Source organism: Talpa occidentalis, unplaced genomic scaffold (assembly GCF_014898055.3).
Source record: "Talpa occidentalis isolate TD23 unplaced genomic scaffold, MPIMG_talOcc4v2.1 talOcc4.2, whole genome shotgun sequence".
NCBI classification, from domain to species: domain Eukaryota; kingdom Metazoa; phylum Chordata; class Mammalia; order Eulipotyphla; family Talpidae; genus Talpa; species Talpa occidentalis.
The window spans coordinates 42796672-42814612 of NW_023602073.1; the positions used below are offsets into that span (position 1 = coordinate 42796672).

At 49.4% G+C, this 17941-nt stretch overlaps 1 protein-coding gene across 1 annotated transcript; it reads left to right on the forward strand.

The window, feature by feature from the left end:
- The first annotated feature begins 1189 nt into the window (after positions 1 to 1189).
- Positions 1190 to 15437, forward strand: ABCF1 (ATP binding cassette subfamily F member 1). Its single transcript, XM_037519307.2, has 25 exons — positions 1190 to 1334; positions 5540 to 5586; positions 5756 to 5854; positions 5964 to 6093; positions 6237 to 6274; positions 6357 to 6461; positions 7070 to 7144; positions 7225 to 7338; positions 8704 to 8805; positions 9027 to 9149; positions 9543 to 9643; positions 9733 to 9818; positions 10060 to 10199; positions 10286 to 10434; positions 10670 to 10753; positions 10946 to 11070; positions 11278 to 11390; positions 11803 to 11974; positions 12099 to 12173; positions 12298 to 12368; positions 13695 to 13727; positions 13807 to 13975; positions 14187 to 14251; positions 14462 to 14534; positions 14664 to 15437. The coding sequence occupies exons 1-25, from the start codon at positions 1262 to 1264 to the stop codon at positions 14828 to 14830; spliced, it is 2529 nt and encodes an 842-aa protein (XP_037375204.1). The 5' UTR covers positions 1190 to 1261; the 3' UTR covers positions 14831 to 15437.
- Positions 15438 to 17941: the final 2504 nt, after the last annotated feature.

The following is a 17941-nucleotide window of genomic DNA, read 5'->3' on the forward strand; positions in this document are numbered from 1 at the left end:
TGCTGATGAGGAGGGGCAATGAAAAGAGAACATGACCTTTCAATTTTGGTCCAAGTAACAATGAAAGGTGGCACAATTTCTTGGTGTAAGGAAACCTGGAAGAGACATGGAATTGAGAAGTAAAAACGAGAGCTCACTTTTGTGCATCTCAATTTGAGATTTTATTAGAGAACTTCAGGAAGTTCAATAAAGAGTTGGATTCATGAACCTGGAACTTAGGGCAGAAGTTGAGACCAATAAGACACATATGGGGATCTCCATCAGCTATGGATGGTATTTAAAGTTATGAGTCATAGGTAATAAATCTAGTAAAGAAGAATGTTGAAGAATGAGGCCCAAGTCCAGGAAGGAGAGCAACCTATGAGAGGGAAAGGAACAGAGCAGAGTCCCTGATGCAAAAAAGGAGGGAATGAACATCCCTTTCAAGAGCTGCTGGGAGAGTGGTTAGGGTAAGGACCAAGAGCTGGCCCCTATCTGTTAATCTTGGCAAGACTGGATTCATTCAGTGGTGGGGGACAAAAGCGTGACTGTATGGGTTTAAGAAGAAAATGGAGCTGACATGGCTTTGGGAGCACCTTGCTCCCACGCCTATTAAATGGTGGAGTTGGAAGTGAACCAAATCTTTAGACGATGATTTGATGGGTGTGTGTTAAAACGTAATCAAAGTGTACACTTTGCAGTTCATCGCCTCTATTGTATGTAGTTTATTGCGTATCAGTTTTACCTCAGTAAGGCTGTGTTGCAATGTGTGTGGGGGGGACAAATTCCACTGCATCATGATTTCTGCTCGTTCTGGTAGAGTTCCTTATTTACAATTGTAACCTTAGGGATTTTGTGACATCACAACACTAACCCAATAAGGCCTCTTCCTGAGCGCCTTTCTGCCCCTAATCACACGTAAGGGGTTGGTAGAATGTAGCTTTTTTTCCTAACGTGGGCGATTGCTTCAATCCGCCCTAGACCAAATATTATATTTATTCTTTGGTCTTGCGGCGCTGCGAAGTCACGCGGTCAGGCTTCCCTGGCTGTCATAAAAGCTGTGCTAACGCGACCGGAGCAAGTTGACGCGGGCTCCGCCCCCTTGCAAGCCCCGCCTCCTCCGGCCTCGGGCACGCCCCCGAGGTGACGTTACCACGAGCACGTGCGCCGCTGGGGGCGGGGCTGGCCTCGTCCGCGTCCAGAGTCAACCCGTTCCGGGCCCCACGCTGCCGGAAGCGGAAATAGAACCGGCGCCGCCACAGTAGCCGCAACTGCCACCGCGATGCCGAAGGGACCCAAGCAGCAGCCGCCGGAGCCCGAGTGGATCGGGGACGGGGAGAGCACGAGCCCCACAGGTGAGGCCGATGGGCAGGGAGGGAAGGAGCGGGGCTGAGGAAGGGAGAGGAGAGGGCGCTGGTCAGAGGCGAGGGTCACGGGCGCGAGGCGGCCCAGGCCCTGAGGGGGCTACTGCGCATGCGTGCAGTGGGCGCGGGCGGCGCTGGCCCCTGCAGGGGTGGGCTTCGGGTGGGGAGTGCAGACAGGGTGCCGGGGTGCTGCGCGGGCTTCGGTGGGACCGGGCGGAAGATGAAGAGGAGCATATGGCACCGAGGGAGAGATGGCGAGAAATGAGAAGGGCCTCCTTTCTCTTTTGGACATCTTGCCCCACCACGCTGTGTATTTCCCGGCCCACAGGAATGTCTGAGCTGCGCCTCGCGCCCTCCCCCGGCCCCGCGGTGCGCGCGCTCGCACTTTCTCGGGGGCCGTGATTCCATCTGCTGCTCAGGTGACGACTCCTACCTGAGCTCTTCCCTGCGCCGCCCTTCTGACTCAACCGGAGCAAGTGTGTAGCTGCTAGGTGTTGCAATGGGGGTTAAGATTACTGAAAAGCAGCGAATGTTAAGCTTCAGTTTTTAATTAAGCACCATATAAACTGCTTTGGGGAGGAGAGAGGAGAAAAACAACATCCTCCCAGGCGTCAGTAGTTCAAGGGGGAGGTTAAATGACTACAAATTGTTACAGAAGGTACATAGTGAGTAATTTTACAAACATTTATTGGATGCCTACTGTGTACCTGGTACTGTGCAAAGGAATTGGGAAGGTAGTGATAAAAGCTAGGCCTTGTCTTGAAGGGCACCCCTTCTCTAGTGGAGGGATCAAAACAGTAATCAGATGCCTGTTTTTGAGAATGCTGTGGCACGGGAGAAGTGAGGCAAGGTATTTAACTGAGACAGGTGGGGAGGAGTTCCCACAAAACCTTTCAGGAATATGTGATAATTGAATTCATTCTTGAATGATAAATATGATCTAGTAAGGAGAAGCGCATTCCAAGCAGAGGGAGAAGTTTGTGTAAAGGTAGAGATGTGGCTGAGTTTGGCTGGTTCTCAGTATCGAGTGACTTTCCCAGTAGGGTGTGATAGCGTTGGAAAGATGTGCAGGAGGCAGATAATGAATACTGTGATATGCTCTTCTAAGAAGTTTGATCTTAAAGACCTTAGAAGGAGGACCCATTGACATGCATAAGGATAATGTAAGTGCCTGTGGTGAAGTGTGTGAGGAATGATCTGATCAGCTCACCCTGATGGTACAGAATGGCTTGAGTTGGGCAAAAATGAAGGCAGGGAGACCATGTAGGAAGCTCTGGCAATGATTAGGTGAGAAGTGGTAAGAGAATAGGCCAAGGCAGTGAAGACTAAGAACTGGGCAAGAACTGGGAACTGACCCAGTGACAGAAGAAGAATTAAGGATGACACTAAGTAACTCAGTGAATAGTAGACTTTTTTTTTTAAAGATTTATTTATGCATACAAGAACTGGGTACAGGCCAGAGGTGTGGGGAGGAGTGAAAGGATTCACCTGAGAAAGAGTAGGGAGTAGAACAGGCAGATGCACTGAAATATACTGCTGGAGGGAAGTAGTGGACGAAACAGGAGAGGTCTGCTGTGCCATGTGAGTAGCTCCCTGGCTGGAGATCGAACTCCTGCTGCAGTGGCTGTAGATAGCTTCATAGGTTGCGTCTCAACCTCTTGCACTACCAGGGAGGCTGAATAGTAAACTATTAATTGAAAGCAGTAATAGGCTATAGGATGGAAGTGAGAAGAGGTAAGATTAGTGTTTGAATGTCGAGTTGGAGTTTTCTGGGAAACATCTAGGAGATGGTCAGGAGAGGGCTTGTTTGGTGACTGTGGAGAAAAATCTAGCCTAGAAGTAAAGAGACAAGTGAGTGTAGTTGAAGTTTGGATGTGGAGGAGTGCCCTGGAGATTGTGCAGAATGGAGCAAAAAGTGGGCAGAATGTAGGAACCCAAAAGATCGCCAGCAATTCAGGGAGATGATGTGAAGGAGGCTGACGAGGTGAGACTGAGGAAGACAGAGACTATAGCCAGAGAAGCTGGAGGCAGAGCAGCAGGATCCCTGGAGTCAGGTGGTAGGAAAGAAGTAAAAGAATCAAAAGCCTGGTAGTATGGGATGTTGCGGTGAAGTCAGACAAAGTAAGGACTAAAAAAAAGGCTTTTGGAATCAACTGCAATTTCAGTGAAAGCATTCATTGGGAAATGTGTCCAAATCAGATTGCAGCTGTTCACAAAGGAATGAGACAGGAGGAAGTGGGGCTAGTGTAGACTACGCTTTGGAACTCAGTGAAGGCAAGGATACACAGTAATTGGGGGAGGAGATGGTAATGTTAAGGGGGCTGTTTTATTTGGCTCTGCTGGGAGCAGCTTGAGTGATGTGCTAAAGGGGAGGAACCCTTAGGAGGAGAAATGGATGCACATTTACTTCAACCACATTTACCCTTTTTCTGATCCTTGGTGATTACATTTTTTCACAGTTAGATCTGTGTACCATCTTTTCTCTCCATACAGTAAGGATCAGAGTGATGTTTAAAGTACAAAAGAGAGTTAAAAGGAAGAGAGGTGGTATAGTTGTGGTAGACTTTGGGAGAAATTAAGTGTCTGGGCTGAGTCACTCCTCGGTGTTAGGGTGAGATGATGTTGTCACCTCTTCTTATGTGGTCTTTCTTAATGTGTTTAGGAGTAGACTCTTTGGAATAGTACATAGAACTTCTCATTATTTCTCCTGTACATCTTTTCAGCCCCACCACACTAGTCACTCAGTATTGGGATTAGGTTTTATATATGTCCTGGGAGGAGGACACAGATCAAGCAGAGACAGCTTTAAGCCTGCCTTGGACTTAATCAAGGAACAAGAACAAGCCAGTGTTTAGAACACAGTGTGGGTGGGGAACTAGAGCAGGAAAGTTACAATAGGGCCTTTTTGGTCTGTGGAATTCTAAATTATAGCAATTGTCCTTATCTAGCTCCATTTTTTTGGCATAGTAGATGCTCAGTAAAACTTGCCTGGATAGGGCCTCCCCGGTGGCGCAGCGGTTGAGCGCTGGGTTGCGAAGCTGCCCGCAGCCTCTGGGGCGCCGGTTCGATCCCCGGCTGCTCCCCGGCCACCTGAGGAGGGTCCCACATGGCGCGCAGACCTCTCCTGCCGCCCGCTGCTCCCCTCAGCAGTGTACTTCAGTCCTTCTGCCTGCTCTGCTCCCTGCTCTGGCTCTGGTGAATTCTCTCACCCTCCCGCCTTCTGACTGTACCCAGTGCATGTATAAACAAACAAACAAACAAACAAATAAATAAATAAAATAAACCATGCCTCTAAAAAAAAAAAAAAAAAAAACTTGCCTGGATAAGTGAGTACTGTGGACTACATGGAATCTTGGTCTGAGAATACTAAATGTGATAGATGGCAAAGGGCCACAGATTACAGGAGCGCTTCTGGGTAGCATTTGCAGTGGATACATGGCATGGTTTGGAGGAAAATACGCAAATAGGAGGACAGGACTCAAAAGAAAAATCTGAGGCTGCTGGTTGCCCCCCAGAATGCTGGGGAGAGAGGGACTAAAGGGAGATGGACATAGTCCCTGCCTTCAAGGAAACAAGGATAGAGAGAAGGGGGAGCTGGACCTTGTTCAGTCGGTAACCTTTCAGTGACTTCCCACTTTGCTCTCGGGGAACGCAAGCCAAACAGTCTCCCGGGTCATTCTCTAGGGTAAAAGGCTGATGCAGCTAAATATAGAGCAGTGTGATTTGGGCTGAGCGCTCTGCGAGCACATGTTCTTTTACTCACCAGACAGCTCTTTCCACATGGCCTGCCGGTTTCACAAATGACACTTCCCGGGGGAATTCATTTCCTCACCTTATCTTTCCCCCATGGGTGGGCAGGGTAGGGAAAGGGAGCCTTTTCTACCAGTATAGCATACCGAATTAGTAAATGGTGCCACCAGCCCAACTAATTTTACTTGCTGAAAACATAGACATCTCTGAATACTCTTACTTCCTACCTCTGCCTTTATCCTGTGAATTCTGCTTCTCTACCTCCACTGCCTCCCTGGACTAAGCCACTGTTGTCTGTATTATAGGACAGTGCAGAGTTTTAAGCAGTGATAGTGGAGCTAGGAAAATAGTAAAATAGGGTGAAAGCCACTAAAAGTTTTGCAGGGGAGCTCAGACTGCTTTGAAATTTGCATATAAACATTTACAGTGTATCCTTAACCTTCTAGACAGAGTGGTGAAGAAAGGAAAGAAGGACAAGAAGACCAAAAAAACGGTGAGGAAATGAGGGTTAGCAATGAGAAATGATGCTAAGCAAATATGGCCACGTGAGGAAGGGGGAGGGTCCAAGAGAAGAAGGAAAAAGCAGGTCGAGGGTGGAATGCGGGGCAGAGGGCTTGATTGGTCTCTGAGCCATGCTGACCTCATCTTGACTCCTTTTATAGTTCTTTGAGGAGCTGGCAGTAGAAGACAAGCAGGCAGAGGAGGAAGAGCGAGTGCTCAAGGAGAAGGAGCAGCAGCAGCAACAACAGCAGCAGCAGCAGGTACAAGCGTCGGGCTCCCCAGTCCCTCTCCAGCCCACATGGGTTCACCTCAGCTGATGGGCAAGGGGTGCAGGAGGGGCCTGGGCTTCATTCTCTTTTACTTTAACAGCAAAAAAAAAAGCGAGATACCCGGAAAGGCCGGCGGAAGAAGGATGTGGATGATGATGATGGAGAGGAGAAAGAGCTCATGGAGCGCCTCAAGAAGCTCTCGGTGCCAGCCAGTGATGAGGAAGATGAGGGTGAGCCACTGAGGGGACATAGGCACCGGGAATCCCTAGCCATGGGGAGAGTGGGCCTTCACTCCTCTTCTTGGAGTTGAGTTAGACTGAGGAGCCAGGCATCATAATTCCCTTTCCTACCATGTCTTCCCCTGTCATTTCAGTGCCTGCTCCGGTACCCCGCGGAGGGAAGAAGAGCAAGGTAAGTTGGCTGTGCAGGTGACAGAGATCCCCTGGATGCAACCTGGGCCTCCCACTGACTTCTCTGACTTTTCATTCTCCAGGGTGGAAATGTTTTTGCAGCCCTGATTCAGGATCAGAGTGAGGAAGAGGAAGAAGAAAAACATCCTCCCAAACCTGCCAAACTAGAGAAGAATCGGATCAATAAGGTGAAAACCTTGGCTCTGCCAGTCATCACCTGCCACGTGACACCTCTGGCATTGGTGTGGTAATTCCCTGGCTCGTTTTCCTGCTTTTCAACTAGCTATTCTGGGCCACACTTGCTTGTGATGTCAAAATAAACTTTTTAAAAATAGTTTTTTTAATCACTTATAAATCTACAGTGACTATTGTTTCTAAACTCAAAATTGAAAAGATCCTTGAGTCTGTTTTTTCACTGGGACCCTTCTGTGGGCTTACGTGAGACTATTCTGAACGTCTTGGCCTCCAGCCTGACTGTGTTGATACCTTTGTTCTGTATGTTGTGTCTTCTCTCTAAGTCCCCATTTGTTACCTCTTCCCAACATTTACCCTCTCAGTGAAGCCTTCCAGGGCTCAGGCAGTGAGCCACATTGCTCACTTCCCTGACCCACAGTCCCTAGCTCTGCTGATCTTCTGCAGTTATCTCTTTACAGTCTAATCTCCGGCTGGCGGCTGAGGTTTTTCTGGGTCTTATTTTTTTCTGTAGCTTTGCCTAGTATAGTTAACTCCTAGACTCCCTTGATGTGCTTGCTAAGCCACAGAGGCCCAAATTGATGCTTGTGTATGTCTCCTCCAGGCTGTGTCTGAAGAACAACAACCAGGACTCAAGGGCAAAAAGGGGAAGGAAGAGAAGTCAAAGGGGAAGGTCAAGGTAAGAGAGTCTGGGCAAGAGGAGATGCTGGGTCTCAGGGATCAGCATTTCATCAGGCCTGTTGTCTTTTTCCCTGTTAGCCTCAAAATAAATTTGCTGCTCTGGACAACGAAGAAGAGGAGGATGAAGAGGAAATAACCAAAGAAAAGGAGCCACCCAAACAAGGAAAGGAGAAAGCTAAGAAAGTAGAGCAGGTGTGTGTTGTGTTGGGTGGAGGCACTGGGGCTCTGGTCCTTATAGGGTGCCAGGGTCTGGGGCTGCCATTCACTACAGAGCAGGAATTGGTAAATGATTTTAATGTTGTGGAGCATTTACAGTCTCTCTGATCGTTTATTATTATTATTATTTTTAAAAAATATGTTTTTATTTATGCATACAAGAACTGGGGGGCAGGCCAGAGGTACCAGGGGTGAGGGGATTCACCAGAGACAGAGTGGGGAACAGAACAGGCAAGTTTGAAATACACTGCTGAGGGGAACAGTGGGGGAGGCAGGAGAGGTCTGATGCGCCAGGTGGGTTGCTCCCTGCCCGGGGGTTGAACTCATGCCGCAGTGGCTACAAATAGCTTCATAGGTTTCTTCTTGCACAACCAGGGAAACCGCTGATCCTTTTTTAAAAAAAAAAAAGCTCTTTGAGGGCCTCCCCTGGTGGCGCAGGCGGTTGAGCGCAACGCTGTGAAGCTGTCTGCAGCCTCTGCAGCGCTGGTTTGATCCCAGCAGGCCAGCGAGGGTCCCACGTGGCGCAGCAGACTCTCCTTTCTCGCCCGCTGCTCCCCTCTGCAGTGTATTTCGTCTGTCTGCCTGTTCTGTTCCTCCCTCTGTCTCTGGTGAATCCTCTCACCCTCCCACGCATCTGGCCTATACCTTGGTTCTTGTATAAATTAATTAATTAATTAATTAATTTAAAAAACCCCACAACTCTTTGAAAATGTGAAAAGTATTCATTCCCAGGCTGTGAAAACAGGTGTCCGGTCAGATTTGGCCAAAGGGCCATCATTTCCAGTCCCTGAGCAGAGAGGAAGGGACACTGTGCTGGCCTCATGATCTGGCTTCTGACTGGCACTCACTGGCTGCAACTTTGAACACCTCTTCCTGCCTCTTTGGGTCTCAGTTATCTCATCTGTGTGATACAGGAGTGTGTAATGATCTATAGTCACCTCCACCACTTTCTAATTCTGTGATTTTGTTGGATTTTTCTCCCTCTGCATCCTAATGGCATGTAAACTGTAGAAGTCAAAACCTCACTTGATATTTGAGAAGAACCTGTTTCATTTATCCTGCCCTCAAGTACATCATATTGGCAGTTCCATTTGCAGCTACGCATCCACTGCTGCACTTCACACACTTACTCATGCCGTCCACCTTGTGCCACCCTGATGGCAGAAATGATGGAAGGCTGCATGGAGATTGGGGGCGGGGGTGAGAATGAGGAGGACTCTTCAAGATATCTCACCCCTCTGGGTGGAGAAGGAAAGAGCTGACTGTGGAACTAGGGAGATGGATGACATGAAGTAGTTTTGAAAGGGAACCGTCATTTTTTTAATCATCTGGTTCTTTCAGGGTTCAGAGGAGGAAGGAGAGGAGGAGGAAGAAGGGGAGTGTAAGGCTGATGATCCCTATGCTCACCTTAGTAAAAAGGAAAAGAAAAAGCGGAAGAAACAGGTAAGTCTCTGGGTTCTAAGTGGTCAGGGTTGGGGGATTTACTTTGTAACGCTTCAGGTAGAGGACATGTGAATTGTGCAACAGGAGGGAGAGTTTTGGGAGCTGTTGCAAGTAAAAAAATTGAGGGTGGGAAGAACTGTGTTTTAGTTTTTGGTGACGTGGGGCTGTCACGTGGTGATGGGAACCTGGTAGTGACCTGGAACATGACTTTTCTTTCTTAGATAGAGTATGAGCGTCAGGTGGCTTCATTAAAAGCAGCCAATGCTGCAGAGAATGATTTCTCCGTGTCGCAAGCAGAGATGTCCTCCCGCCAAGCCATGTTAGAGAATGCATCTGACATTAAGGTAAGGTCTGGGGAGGGGAGCCCTTCCAGCCGCTTCACCCAGGTAAGTGCCAGTTCTCTCCTGTCCCGGGATGGCCAAGGCAACCCAGGAAGCGGGGTGAGTAGTTCAGGCCCCTGGCAAGAAAGCTTGGAGGTGTTTGCCACACCCCAAATTCTGCCAACTTGAATGAGAAGATAGAAGTAGAGAGGCCTACCCTTGGCAGGAAGTAGGCTGGGCTGCTCTAGGATTTGGGGAACTCCTATCACAGGGAACGGGATTGACTGTGGTGTGAGAAAAGGGGACATGCCAGAGGTGTGGGTTCATCCGAGGCTTCTCTGCAGAAGCTGCAGCTTCTGTCTGAAAGGGAGAATTCTCACGCACCCCCTCCCTCCCTCTGCCACTCCATTCCTGCAGCTGGAGAAATTCAGCATCTCTGCCCATGGCAAGGAGCTGTTCGTCAACGCAGACCTGTACATTGTGGCGGGCCGCCGCTACGGGCTGGTGGGCCCCAATGGGTGAGGAGAGGAGCAGCTGGAGGGAGGACAGGGAGGGGCCGGGAGATTTCTCAGTTGGGGAACTGGTCTTGATCACGCTCATTCTCCAGCAAGGGCAAGACCACTCTCCTGAAACACATCGCCAACCGGGCCTTGAGCATCCCTCCCAACATTGATGTGTTGCTGTGTGAGCAGGGTGAGGCTATGGTGGGAAAGGGATTTGGTGGGTGAAACTGGGGGACTTGAGGGCTGGGCAATTGGACTGGAGCATGGATGCTAAAGGAAAGGGGGAGAGGACTGAGGGACGGGACTGGGGGGTGTTTTGTTTGGAACAAGCACAAATCATGGGGTGGGGGTTAGGCAACCAGAAATGGAACTTGAAGGGAAGAGGCAGTAGCAGCCTTGGGTGTGTCCTGACTCTGACCTCCACCCCTCAGAGGTGGTTGCGGACGAGACGCCTGCTGTACAGGCTGTTCTTCGAGCTGACACCAAGAGGTTGAAGCTGCTGGAGGAGGAGCGTCGGCTCCAGGGACTGCTGGAGCAGGGGGATGACACAGCTGCCGAGAGACTAGAGAAGGTAGAGGAGATGGCGCAGGGGACACGAGCTAAGACTTGGGGATTCCTAGGCCCTTTGGACATGTGTCCTCTTCTCCCTCCTCCCAGGTGTATGAGGAATTGCGGGCTATGGGGGCAGCGGCTGCAGAGGCCAAAGCCCGGCGGATCCTGGCTGGTCTGGGTTTTGACCCTGAGATGCAGAATCGGCCCACACAGAAGTTCTCGGGGGGCTGGCGCATGCGTGTCTCCCTGGCCAGGTGGGCTGCCAACCTTACCACCCTTCCAGCCTGAGCCCACCAAGGCCCTTTTCCTTCTAACCATTGTACCCAGGCCCATAGGAAGGTTCCAGACTAACGTGTCTCTGCCTGGGAGTATTTTTTATCAATATCTTCTGCTCGGAACTTCTATGATCTTAGGCTCCACCTACCATAGGCTTCTCTGGGGCTTTCTGAACCAGGATCTTCCTCCCTGACACTTTTGCGCCCCCTCTAGGGCGCTGTTCATGGAGCCCACACTGTTGATGTTGGACGAGCCCACTAACCACCTGGACCTCAACGCCGTCATCTGGCTCAATAAGTGAGTTGCCCTCGATACGCAGTTGCCATTGGTTCTCGTTCTGCCCTTGTTACCTCTGACTCTTCTCCGCTGTCCTCTTGACAGCTCTTGGTGCATCTCTTCCTCCCTCCCTGCCACTATTGTCGTCTGCTTCCCCTCACTTTACCCTAGCTTGACCATTGTGATTTTTCCACATTCTTCTCTAAAACCCAGCTACCTCCAGGGCTGGCGGAAGACATTGCTCATCGTCTCTCACGACCAGGGCTTCCTGGATGACGTCTGCACCGACATTATCCACCTCGATGCCCAGCGGCTGCATTACTACAGGGGCAATTACAGTAAGTAGGTTGGTTTATGAGTGGAGTGGAGAAAAGTGATGAGCCTTGAGAAGGTCCTTGAGGGCAGGGCCCAAAGGGATGTGGTAATAAGCAAAATCTTTTCAGGACTCTAGTCAGCGATGCCAGCCCCCATCCTCTCCATTCCTGGTGGTCCCTCTGCTAGACAGTAGGATAACCCTTGATGCCTCTCCCGCTTTCCTGTCCTAGTGACCTTCAAGAAGATGTACCAGCAGAAGCAGAAAGAACTATTGAAGCAGTATGAGAAGCAAGAAAAAAAACTAAAGGAACTAAAGGCGGGTGGCAAATCCACGAAGCAGGCGGTATGTACCTGGGGGTCTTCCTGGCCTGGGAGGCTCTTCTCAGGAGAATTGGTGGGGAGATACTTGGGGACACTATAACCTACTTTAGTTTTTCAAAGATTGATTTATTTATGCATAGAAGAACTGGGGGTGTAGGCCAGAGGTGCGAGGGGTGAGAGGATTCACCAGACAGAGTGGGGAACAGAACAGGCAGATCTACTGAAAACACTGCTGAGGGGAGCAGTGGGCAAGACAGGAGAGGTCTGCTGCGCCATGTGGGCAGCTCCCCGGCCAGGGCTCCAACTCGTGCTGCTGTGGCTGGCGAGAGATTGATAGTGCTGTCTTTAACCCCTGCGCCACCAGGAAGGCCCCCTAACCTACCTTTCAGGGACTGCTGTGAAGTGTGAGGGTGTTTTTTCCTTTCCCCTTCCAGGAAAAACAAACAAAGGAAGCCCTAACTCGAAAGCAGCAGAGGTGCCGACGAAAAAACCAGGATGAAGAGTCACAGGAGGCCCCCGAGCTCCTGAAGCGCCCCAAGGAGTACACTGTACGCTTCACCTTCCCTAACCCCCCGCCGCTCAGTCCTCCTGTGCTGGGCCTGCACGGTGAGCAACTGCAGACCCCAGCAGCACCCCAAGTCCTCTATCCATTGGAGGACCCGTTACTCTTTTTTAGTGCCACAACTTCCAGAGAGACTAAAAGTTAATTGCTGCTTTTCCTGCCTCTCAGGTGTGACATTTGGCTATGAGGGTCAGAAAGCGCTCTTTAAGAACCTGGATTTTGGCATCGACATGGACTCAAGGAGTGAGTGGCTATGGGGTTGCGCGCTTGCATCGCTGGTTCTGCCTGTGTTCCCTCTGGCTCTTTGCCGTGGGAGCCTCGGGACAAGTTCGAGGGGACTTCTTTGACTCCTATCTTCCTTCTGCAGTCTGCATCGTGGGCCCTAATGGTGTGGGGAAGAGCACACTGCTCCTGCTGCTGACAGGCAAGCTGACGCCGGTGAGTCCTGAAGCCAGGAAGGAAGAACCTGAGAGGTGTAAAAATGCAACTGTTCCTCAGAGACTAGAGTCAGGGAGCCCTCTCTGCAGTGGAGTCACCTGCAGAACCCATTGAAGATGATTCACATTCCCAAGAGGCACTGCTGAGAGCAGTCTAGTCCTGTTCAGGGAGGAGAGAATTGAGGTTGAACTGCCCTCCTCTCCCCACACACACGACCCCTTCCTGCTCCCTTGTGCATGGTGTACTCCATGTGTGCATTGTAGAATGATTAGGAAGTGCACAGATCAATTGGTGGATTGCTTTTATGGCGGGTTTTTTTTTTTTTTATAAAGATTTATTTATGCATATGAGAGCTGGGGTGCAGGCCAGAGGTGCAGGGGAGGTGAGAGGATTCACCAGAGACAGTGGGGAGCAGAACAGATCTACTGAAATACACTGCTGAGGGGAGCAGCAGGCGAGATGGGAAAGGTCTGTTATGCCATGTGGGTTAGCTCCCTGGCCGGGGATCGAACTCAGGCCATTTGCAGTGATAACGCTGGGACTTAACCCCTAGGCCACCAATGAAGCCCACTACTAGTACTTTCTTTTTTTTAAAGGTTTATTTATTTATGCATTCAAGAGCTGGGGCACAGGCCAGATGTGTGGGGGGTAAAAGGGAAGAGACAGAGTGGGAAACAGAACAGGCAGATTGACCGAAGTACACTACTAAGGGGAGCAGCGGGCGAGACAGGAGAGGTCTGCTGTGCCATGTGGGTTGCTCCCTGGCTGGCCGAGAATTGAACTTGTGCTGCAGAGGCTGTGGATAGCCTCATAGGTTGCATCCCAACCCCTTCGCCACCAGGGAGGCCCCACTACTAGGACTTTTGCAATGTGTTGCTGTACAGTGCATTTAGAAAGGCTGTATCTATAGTCCATACTCCCTGTGGGACAGTGTTGAGAGGGCCGATCCCTTCACACCCAGAGGGGGTTAGAAAAGTGTTTCTAGTTCTCCTACAATAGACTATCTCTTAACCCACATCTTCAGTGAAAGCCTGAGAATGTTCTGTGAATGAGTCTTGTCAGATGGAAAGTTGGTTCCGGTCTCTACCTTCCTACTTCTGAACCTGCTTTTTTTCTCCCCAGCTGTATTCTCTGACTCTCTTTTGTCCCCACATTCTTCTGATTTCCTGGGTGTGCTTTTATCACATTGTGGAGAACATAGTGTCCCTTTTTTGCACTGACTTTTTCCCAGCCCAGTTGTGGATTGTTCCTGCTTTAGAAACATTGGGATTTGGGGCTGTGGCAACTTTTCCACCTTCTCTGACTTCCCATTTGCTTTCTCTGCAGACTCGTGGGGAAATGAGGAAGAACCACCGGCTGGTAAGTCGACTTTGGGAGCTAGGGAGTAAGCGTTGATTAGTGGAAATGTGACTTCACCGACCACTTCTCTCTCGGGCAGAAAATCGGCTTCTTCAACCAGCAGTATGCAGAGCAGCTGCGCATGGAGGAGACGCCCACAGAATACCTGCAGCGGGGTTTCAACCTGCCCTACCAGGATGCCCGGAAGTGCCTGGGTCGCTTTGGCCTTGAGAGTCATGCCCACACCATCCAGATATGCAAACTCTCTGGTACCATTTTAGGGAGCTGGGGAGGGTCTTTGCCTCCTTAATATTCATGTTTATAGGCTCTATCTACAGGCAGAAAGTAAGCGGGCCCAGGAGATATGGGGGAAGCTGAGCAGGCACACTCAGGGTTTACCTGCAGAAATGTGGACAGTAAAAGGTGTGATGAAGGAACAAGAACAGTGTGTTGGATTGACCTCCTTTTCCTTTGGTACAGGTGGCCAGAAAGCCCGAGTTGTGTTTGCAGAGCTTGCCTGCCGGGAGCCTGATGTCCTCATCTTGGTGAGTGAGCTGGACTGTTGGGGGGTGGGGCAGTTAAGGCTGATGGTAGTGACAGGTGATTGGATCAGTGCTGATCCTCTCAGCCAATGTGTACAGTGCTGGAGGGGGTGGATAAGATGGGAAAAGACAAAGTCTGCCTTCATGAGTAGTTTCATTAGAGAAGATTTAGAAAGGATCATAACTTGTCACTTAATGCCTTTTCCTGTGTAGGACGAGCCCACCAATAACTTGGACATCGAGTCTATCGATGCTCTGGGGGAGGCCATCAACGAATACAAAGGCGGTAAGTCAGCTCAGGCGCCCTCCTTAGGGACCAAATCTAGCATCCTGCAGCTGGGGCTCCCTCCTTTCAGGTTCTGATTTCCCTCTTTCTTCTTTCTGCCTTCCCTCCGTTCTCCCCCTTTCTTCAAAGCTGTCATCGTCGTCAGCCACGATGCCCGACTCATCACAGAAACCAACTGCCAGCTGTGGGTGGTGGAGGAACAGAGTGTTAGCCAGATCGATGGTGATTTCGAGGACTACAAGCGGGAGGTGTTGGAGGCCCTGGGTGAAGTCATGGTCAACCGACCCCGAGAGTGAGCTTTCCTTCCTGGAAGTCTCCCAAGCGTGTGTGGCCTCGAAGTCCCTTGTGTCTCCCTCTCTCCTCGGAAGCCTGTCCCTGGTCTGCAGCTGACCCAGCAATAGGGCATATGATGGCAGAGCGTGGTCCTGAATGGACCCGGATTCCACTTTGATTGCTTCCTTTTCTCCAAAAGAGTTGTCTGTTCAGCTGCTTCAGACAACTGGGACTTGGCCTTACCCTTGACATCCCCCTGTACCCACAGAGGTGACCTTCATCATTGTGGGGTTCCATCCAGCCATGTTTACGTGGCCAGTTGTCTTGAGACTCTTTTGTCACCCAGAAGCCCGCCTCTGGGCCACCTTAAAACTTCAGGCTCAGCTGCCCCCTGGTCTTCGAGTGTGCTGCCCTTTCCTGGTGGGCTTCATGCTGGCTGACTGAAACACAGCTGTTGCAGCTCCGGGCTGGAGGAGAGTGCCGAGGCCTGTGCTGTCACCCAGGATTAGTGCCTGTAGTCTCACGTCTGGCTGGGGACTGGGGGCAGGAAGGAGTGCTGCTCAACTGAATCTCCCTTTACCGGGGGGGGGGGGGGGGGGGGGGGGGAATAAAGTAAAGGAGTTGCTGCCACCCTGTCAATCTTTGGAGATCTGTGGGAGCTGGAAAAATCTTGATATGCTTTATTCCATTTTCTAGCAGCATTTTGTCTTCCCTCTTCCCACTAATGCAGTGGATCTGACCAGCTGTTTAAGGAGTCTCCTTATCTCCCCCCAGCCTTTCAGACAAGGGAAAGGGAAAGTGATCCATCCCTTCCATTGCGGATCCTCGAGTCTCACTGTTCAAGCTCCGCCTTATGATTGGACCAGTGCTGATCCTCTCAGCCGACGTGTACAATACTGAGGGGGTGGATAAGACGGGAAAAGACATGGTCTGCCTTCATGAATAGTTTAGTTAGAGATGATTTAGAAAGGAAAGCTTGAACATTTAGTGTGATGTGATTCATTGCCATGTGGGATGCTTTAGATTGTAAGTTGTCGCACACTTATAGAAGGGAAGGGTGATTCAGGATTTGATTATTTAGCAGGATCTCTTGAGGCTGGATCTTGAAAAATGATTTGAATAATGGAAACTGCCATTTTCGGAACCTAGGGAAAAAGCAGGTCTAAGGTTTGGAAGGAAGAGAAAATATTTGGGAGTTAATGAAGAACATGGCTGGTGCAGCCATTTTTCTGATAGGAGTTACGTTGGCGTGGTTTACAAAGTGGTGAATTTATGTAGTGATGGGTGGACTCCCATGTATTTTTTATTGTGAGGATGAGGTAACTAAATGCAGAACTAGGGTAGGCCAGAGAAGCATGAAAGGGAAGGGCACATGGAAAGACCTGGATAGGGGACATGTGAAGAGATCAAGATGTATCCAGTTCTGGGGGAAATATGAAGAGCCGTTTGGTTCATACTTGCTGAGTTTCGGCATCTAATTTTGGGAAGCTATTTCCTGGCCAAGTGAATAAATTGAACTGGACCTTAATAAGCACAAGGTTTATTCTGGAAGTGAAGACTTGCTGTAGAGATAGTTGCACACATGCCGCTAGTGCACATCTGGACAACTGGAGGGGCAAAGTCAGGCTGTTGTGCCCAGCACCCGAGCACAATGTCCATGTAAAGTCATTTCCACAGTTCTGTTAAGTAGGTAGATCATAGAATAGTGGGGACCAGGTGACCTCAGACAAGTTGTTAACCTCTTGGTACCTTTTTCCTCATCTGTAAAGTGAAGTTGATAAAAAGCACCTACCTTAAAGATAAATACGTAATTATCTGTAAAGTACTTTAAATTCTTTAGCTTATATGTAATGTTTCATTCTGTACTTAAAATCACTAGTCACCAATCTAGATGAGGTGGTATGTAGAATATACAAGTGTTATTTATACTTCAATACCCAAATTATGCATTTCAGGTTTTTAGTCACTAATTTCACTACTTCACAAGGCTCCAAAATAACTTCTGTCCATGGCATAAATTTCATTTCTTCCCTCAGAATACGTAGTATGTAATGGATTACTAATATGCTTAAATATGGACAAAAAGATGTCCTTTGAAAAAGAGCAGTACACAGATGCCAAAACAACAAAATAATATATTTACATGATACAGTATAGAGGAAAATAGTATTTCAGTAACAAATATTTTTATTCCTAAACTTATAATATCTACAAATCATACATTAATGTGGTTCATAATAAACGCCATAGAAATGTGATTCTGGGCCTTCCTAATGGTGCAAGGGGTTAAGTCTCAGCACTATGAAGCTATCAGCAGCCACTGTGGCCTGAGTTTGATCCCTGGCCAGAGAGCTACCCACATGGCACAGCAGACCTCTCCTGTCTTGCCCGCTGCTCTCCTCAGCAGTGTATTTCAGTAGATCTGTCCTGCTCCCCACTATCTCTAGTGAATCCCCCCCCCCCACCTCTGGTCTACACCCCAGCTCTTGTATGCATAAATAAAATAAATCTTTAAAAAAAAGTGATTCTCCTCCACACCTTCCTGCTAGGATAACACTCAGGACTAACCTGCCAGAAGTCACCTAGCCTGCAGAGGGCTGTTCCAGGAGTATTTGTTTGACTCCAACGCCCCAGGCATCTGTAGAGTGTGGACTAGGTGGCCACACAATGAGTCCTAGGAGAATGAGACCCAGGCTGGGACTGTGACGTAGGGAAGGCTGACAATGACAATGGAAAAAAGGAAAACCAGAAAGGAACTGTGTGTCCATGCAGGACTCCCAGGAGATCTGGGAATAGAGGCAGTGACCTTGTGTGTCACTGTTGAGTGTAGCAACTGAAACAACTGAACTGGCCATTCTAGGGCACTGGCTCTCAAAGCCCCAAACAAGCAGCAGCAGGAGGAGATAGGACACCCAGAATCCTTGACAGAGTTGTGATAAGGATCTAGGAGCGATGGGAGGCACCAGTGGTGTTTATGCAAGAGTGCAAATTGATCTAGATTTCACTATTTTTTTTTAAAGATTGATTTATGCATATAAGAACTGGGGTACATGCCAGAGGTGTGGTGGGGTGAGAGGATTCACCAGAGACAGATTGGGGAATAGAACAGGCAGACTGAGTGAAATACACTTAAG